A 6,953-nucleotide genomic window follows, 5' to 3' on the forward strand; every position below is an offset into this window, starting at 1 on the left:
CAGAGACAGAAACAGAGACAGAGACAGAGAGACAGAGATGGAGAGAGAAAGAGTGACAGAGAGAGAGAGAGAGATATTGAGAGAATGCTTTCATAGATCTGGGTCTACCAGTGTGCCTCAGCTTACAGGTCAGCTCTACCATGTTTGAACTCATCCAGCTGGGCCTGTCTTAGGTCTGCCTGCTGTGCTTAACTTCTTCCTGATGGGTGCTCTGCTGTGGAGTTCCTGTCTAGCCAGTCCATATTTTAATTTTAAATCTACTGTGATAAGCACTGGCAAGATAGCTCAGCAGACTAAGCACATGTTTAGGCAAGTGCAGGAACCTGGGTTCGATCCCCAGCACCACATGCCATGCAAGCTCCAACCCCAGGTACTCTGCAAATGACAGGGTGATAAATATTCCTACAGTGAATGAAATTTTCTATCATCTGATAAAGCATCGAGAAATATACTTTCCAAATATAAGTTTAATAATATGCTAAGCTATAAAAGGCTCAAGTCAACAACTTCTGACATTGCCAGTCCTATGGAGAATCCACTACTATTATGGACTACTAGACTATATTGGATTATTTCACTGAATTCTCACACTACAATATTTAAATGGCAATGAAATACCCATCTCTGACAAAACTACACAAAAAAGGGATACAAATGAAGGACCATTTTGTATCTGTATATCCAAAATATTTAGGATAGATATACAGGTACTTTCACTTAATTCATTGAATAGAAAGATTTGTACTAATAGTGTTTGGACAGGATATCATATCTGCATCTTGTACTATGAATAGCTACTACGAAGACAACAATATGCCATGTATTAATTATTGAAACTGTCCTACTAATCGATTTTGAAACTGTTTCATTGCTATTTATTTCTGCATAAAATTAATTAAAAAAACAAATATAAGTTTAAGATTTATACATCACTCTCAAAGAAATTACTTACTGTGTATCCCAGTCTTCAGAAATGACAGTAGAGAATGAAAACCAATTCCAATACTGTTGGAGAAGTTAATTTATGAAATTGTTTGATTCTAAAATGAATTTAACTACATGCATTTTCATTAGAAAATGGCATGAATTCATTATTCTTCGTGTACATACATACATACATATATACACCCCTAGTTCTAAGGTATTTCCTATGTGTGTCTCTAGTAACCAAATTCAAGGAATGACACTTTTATTGAGGTCTTGGTTTCTACACAAATTTGAAAACTGAGAGACCAGGCATATGTTTCCTTAGAAAATTGTTGTTCTGTGGCTTGGCTTAAGAAAGTACAATAGTAAAAAAAAAGCCAAAAAAAGTAAAAAAATAATTTGAAGACTTACACTGTTCCTGAGGGCAGGGAAGTGTTGGAACTGTGATCTGATCGTGCCAGAAAGACCCAAAACAGTCTTCGGGGAGGCTCTTTCAAGCAATATTTAAGGACAATTTTTAAAACCAACAAAATGTTCTAGAACATCAATTACAAGAAAAAAAAAGTGTGGTGAGGTTAAAAAAAATTTGTAAGTCATTCTTCCAAAATTGAAAATTTAAGTGATAGGCAATAAAAATACAAAGATAGTCACTCCCATCTCTAAAATCCAGGACCCTGGGAGAAAAAAACTTATTTCTTCCATGTGTAAAAAAACACCAGCATCAATCTCATTCTTTGTTGAAATAAAACTTGCTAAGATATTACAATGGCCTACTGAAAGGCCTCTTAGGAAGTTTTGGGAAAGAAAGTCCCTGAAAAATATGAAGGCTATCCAATAATATTATATGGATTGACTCCACTCCATAAAAAAACCAAAAACTTGGTGTGTTAATGGAGAATCTGGAGGGATAGTGATTAAAGAATGTCATTCACTCTCCTTAAAAATGAAAATTAAGAGGCCAGTGAGATAGCTCAGCAGTCTAAAGCACCTGCTTAGGCAAGCTCAGGTAAATGCAGGGACTGTGATTTGATCCCCAGCACCACAGGCCAGGCCAGCCCCTCCCCCAGGGTGGGCTGAACTGGCCATGGAGTCCCAGCATAGTGGCATAAGCCTGTAATCCCAGTGCTGGGGAAGCTGAAAACAGGCGGATCACTATGAATCTGAGCTGCATAGTGAGATCCTGTAACAACCAAAGACATTAAAATAATAATAATAATAATAATAATAATAATGATAATGATAATGAATGCTATATGCATGTACACATCTGACATATGTGTACACTTGTACTCACTGATCTGTACAATCAATATGCCTGTATAAAAATGTGGGAGGAAACAACAACACAAGTCAAATACCAAGAGTGTCATCCTTAAAATACGGGCAAAGAAATGGAAATTTTAATTTGGAATTTCATACCTAGACAATGTATCTTTTAAAATTGATTTAAAAATAAAGACTCTTAAAAGCAAATAAAAGATAACAATATTGGCATATTTTCCAGTAGAAAAAAAATGATATAACAGTGGAAAAGTCTTGGTAGAGAATTCTGACGCTAATTGAACTAAGAGTGACTTTTCTAAATTAAATAAACTTTACACATCTGATTTTCTTTTTACATCTGACTTTTTAAAACACTTTAAGGTATTTTTATTATTTTTATTTTAAAGAGAAAAAAGATAAACAATGAAACTGAGTTTTAAAACAGGTTAGTAGGTCAGTTACAATAGTTGATACATTGAGTATTGTTGTTTTCAAAGTAGTTAAACACAGTACAAGATATGGACATAATTTTAAACTGAATAAGGTAATTTCATTAAATGTGCAAAGGGAACAATATAGTAATTTGCACGAATGAAAAAACAGTAGAACAAATATTTCTTTTGTTAAGTACTAACTATAAGAAGAATCATGTGTTACCTATTAGATTATCAAAGACTAAAAATATTGGTAAATATGAGGATAATTGGGAAACCAAGCAAACTATTGCAAACATTGATACAACTCTTTGGAAAGTCTTTTGGGATTTCTAGAAATCTTAAAAAATCACTATTCACAGAAAGTTTTTCTCTGTCAAAGAATTACATGTCCAGTAATTTTTTTTTCCGGAACCAGGGATTGAACTCAGGCCCTTGCACTTGTCAGGCAAATGCTTATTCTCCTGAGCCATCACCCTGGCACCTCGTGTCCAATAATTTACTTTGCAATTTCCTTGGTCTAAGTGTGTGAGATGTACACACTTTTGCTCACCTCATTTTCCTGATAGTTATCCATCTTTTATCTTTATTCGTAGATCTCAGTTTGAAAGTGACCTTGACAATTTCAAGACCATTCTACCAGAAACAGTCCAGCCCTGAACTAGATAATTTATGGGGATATCCTTAGTGGAAAATAGTGAAAATATTTTGTTATTGCACCTTCTATTTCTTTATACGCCTTCCTAAAGCTCCACTCTCTTTAGAATAATTGCCAGAGCTAATAATTGCCAAATCTATTTCAAAACTTTTCAAAATAAGCTTCAAACCATAGAAAGCCATGAAAACTTACTCCCCACTTGATTTTTATGTGTAGGGCACTGTCTAACACTTTCTAAGATGCACATTTGCTGTCAATGACATAGAAAGTTGAATTTTTGCCTGCACTCATGAAAACTATTGTCTGCATTAGAAAAAATGATTTGCATCCAAGGCAAATTATTCATGAATCACACAAATAATCTCAGGTAGTTGGGAGGCTGACATAGAAGGATTAGGAGGGCCAGGCCATTTTATGTAGCATACTGAGATCAGATCTAAAAATAAATTTAAGAAGTCTGATATAGCTCAGTGGGAAGCACTGAACGCAATTCAGGGCTTCAATTCAATTCTCAGCACCAGAAAAAAAAAGAAAAAAGTGATTTGCATTGTTTTAATTAATTGACCTATGTTACAGAAAACAGCATTCAATTATCATGATTATTATTATTATTATTATTATTACTATTTGAATTTTACAACTAATTTTTGTGGAAATACTTTTACATTATTTCAATGCACATAGCTACATAATAAAATTATTGATTTATCATTATAAATATGATAAAGTGTAAGTTTAATAATTATTAGTCTCTTCCTCAGCCTAAACTATTCATCATTTGTCTCATTATACAGAAGTTTGTTTGATCCTGATGAGAATCTTAAACCTGATGATATTTTGGTTTTAATCCTAAATAAATAATGTTACCTAAAAATAAACTTCCTGTCTGGAACTCCCCAACAAATTCTAATAAATATTTATATCTAGAAATACCAAAGACATCTTCAATATTTATACTATAGTCATTCCTCAGCAGACATAGGAATGTGATTATGCTCATTTCGTAAAGCCAGTGAAAATAATTCACTACCCAGCGATTTGTGGTCCAATATTTCATATATAGGCCGTGATTTTAATCTGATAAGTCAGTGCATAGCACCAGTACAAATAAGACGTTTTCTATAACAATTTAACAATGATATATGATCTTAAGCTTTTTGTTGTTGCCATTGTGTTTTGTCTTTGTGGTCTGCTCAACCCTCCCTCAGGGTGGGGCTGGTGCAGCATGTGGCGATGGGGATCAAGCTGCGGTCCCTGTGCTTGCCTAAGCTCTCCCGATCAGGCTCTTTAGACTGCTGAGCTATCTTGCCAGCCCAATCTTAGACTTCCAGAAACAGTCTAGCTCTAAGTTCTATGTCATTCTTCTTAGACAAACTTTATATGTTTGTTAATAAAAGAGCCTGACTCATTTCAATGCATGTCTTTTTCACCCACAGGGAGAGTACTTCACCCATTTTAGGGATTTCCTCATGGAGATAAACCTTCCAATGACACACCATATCTGAAAAAAGACTGACAACTAGGAACAGCATTGACAGCCATTTTTCCTATTCTTATTCATTCTCCCACATCAGGCCTTGTAATCAAAATGTACCAGAAATATCACGTTGTAACTTAAGCTACGTCTTTTGTTGCAATGTCCAATCATCTACCTGATTCTCTGTCCTTCCTTCCTTGGCCACTCACCTTATAATCAGATCACCTAAATGAACAATGAAATTCACTCTCTTTGTCTACTCTTTCTCTGCTCTCTCCTTTCTGAACCCTCTTTTCTCTAATTTTCTGTTTTCTTGCTCCCAGAAAAAAACACTCAGGTATAAACTCATAAAGCATAAGATATTATCAAATTTATTACTATGTTATATTCTCTTGCGTAAGATTTGTAATAGTGTGGTTTTCTTTAACACTTGAAGAATTAAGATGAAAGTGTTGGAGGCCATGAGAAATTATTGATACATAAAATTCAACACGTAGCTCCTATAATCTTTATGACTAATACTTCTGAATGACCTTGGAATAATTAAATGTTTAGACTTATTTTAATGGATACCATAGAGAATTTTCTGGATAAGATTATACTTAAGAATCTCTCCTTTCAGGTTTTTTTTAAATTACCAAGATTTTCAAAACTAACAAAATGAATAACTTGTACGCAGTGCCTGAGCATCTCAAGATGATGACTCTAGAGTGCATTTCAATTCAACGGCAGATGTGTACTTCCTGAATCATCCTAGAGAAAGATTTGTACAGGAGCAGCTGAAACAGGGATTAAAAACTAAAATGACAAAAGGAATAAAATATGTTCACTACTTAGCTCTCTTTGTCTTCCTTACTCTCATTCCCTAGGGAGGACGCACAAGCCCAGACTGACAGCTGTCATGGATTATTGTCATCATACTGGAAAATTTCACAAGCAAAGTACTGGAAACAGAAACTTCTGTATCTCAAATAATGTGGGTGGCTGCTGTTGTTTTGTTCTGGGAGAAGGATATATCACACAGGGTGGAAAGGGCAGGGTACTATGAACAGCACATTTTTACCACGTTAATGCGGATCTGCTTGGTTTTCATCCCGTAGACAATTGGGTTGAGGAATGGAGGGACCAGCAAATAAATGCTTGAAAAAAGGATATGGATCCAAGGGGGGATGTGAGAGCCAAACCTGTGTGTGAAGAAGGAGAAGAAGGCCAGGAGGTAAAACTGGAGGAAGACACAGATGTGAGCAATGCAGGTGTTGAAGGCCTTGAACCTGGCCTCCTTCTGGGGCAAGTTGAAAACAGTGATGAATATCTTGACGTAGGACAATGTGATGAAAGTGAGGTCAAATCCCGCCACAGTGAAGGCCACAAACAATCCATAGATTTTGTTGATCTTGATATTTCCTGCAGCTAGCTTCACAATGGCCATGTGCTCACAGTAGGAGTGGGAGATGATTGTGGTGTGATAGAGTTGGAACCGGCACTTTATCAACACTAGGCAAGGAGCAACAAGGATGGCCGCCCTCAGTGTGACAGCAGCTCCTATTTGAGTGACCAACTGGTGTGTGAAAATTGTGGCATGTCGCAGTGGATAGCAGATTGCCACGTAACGGTCAAGGGCCATGGCAAGCAGAATGCCAGACTCTGTGCACTGAAAGGTGTGGATGAGCCACATTTGAAACAGGCAGCCATCGAAAGCAATGTATGGTGAATGAAACCAGAAGATGCCAAGCATCTTTGGCATAATACTGGTAGCCAGTGCAATGTCCGTGGCTCCTAGCATGCCCAGGAAAATGTACATGGGCTCATGGAGACTATGCTCTGACCTGATGATGAACAGAAGCAAAGAATTTCCAATCAGAGCGACAAGGTACATGGCACAGAATGGGATTCCGATCCAGCACTGCATGGACTCTAGGCCTGGGATCCCAATGAGGGTCAAGACAGAAGGCATGAAGACAGTGAGGTTGGAGAGTAACATACTGTTCTTGGGCCACCTGATGTCAACAGAAGATCCACACAGCTACTGTACACTGACTTGGTGTTTTTATCCAAAGCCACCATACTAGAGCTGGCAAGATAGCTCAGTGGAATAAGCACCTGCTTAGGCAAGTATACAGACCACTTTTCTATCCCCAAGACCAAATGCCACACTGGCCCTGGCCCTGAGCTAAAGCCAGCCGCAGCATCTAGG

The 6,953-nt window shown here is 36.9% G+C and overlaps 1 protein-coding gene across 1 annotated transcript; it reads right to left on the reverse strand.

The window, feature by feature from the left end:
* Nucleotides 1-5,801: 5,801 nt before the first annotated feature.
* Nucleotides 5,802-6,740, reverse strand: LOC101574443 (olfactory receptor 52A1). The gene has a single exon (XM_004641997.1). The coding sequence runs from the start codon at nt 6,738-6,740 to the stop codon at nt 5,802-5,804; it is 939 nt and encodes a 312-aa protein (XP_004642054.1).
* Nucleotides 6,741-6,953: the final 213 nt, after the last annotated feature.

The sequence above is a fragment of the Octodon degus genome, unplaced genomic scaffold (assembly GCF_000260255.1).
Source record: "Octodon degus isolate 3935 unplaced genomic scaffold, OctDeg1.0 scaffold00146, whole genome shotgun sequence".
NCBI classification, from domain to species: Eukaryota; Metazoa; Chordata; class Mammalia; order Rodentia; family Octodontidae; genus Octodon; species Octodon degus.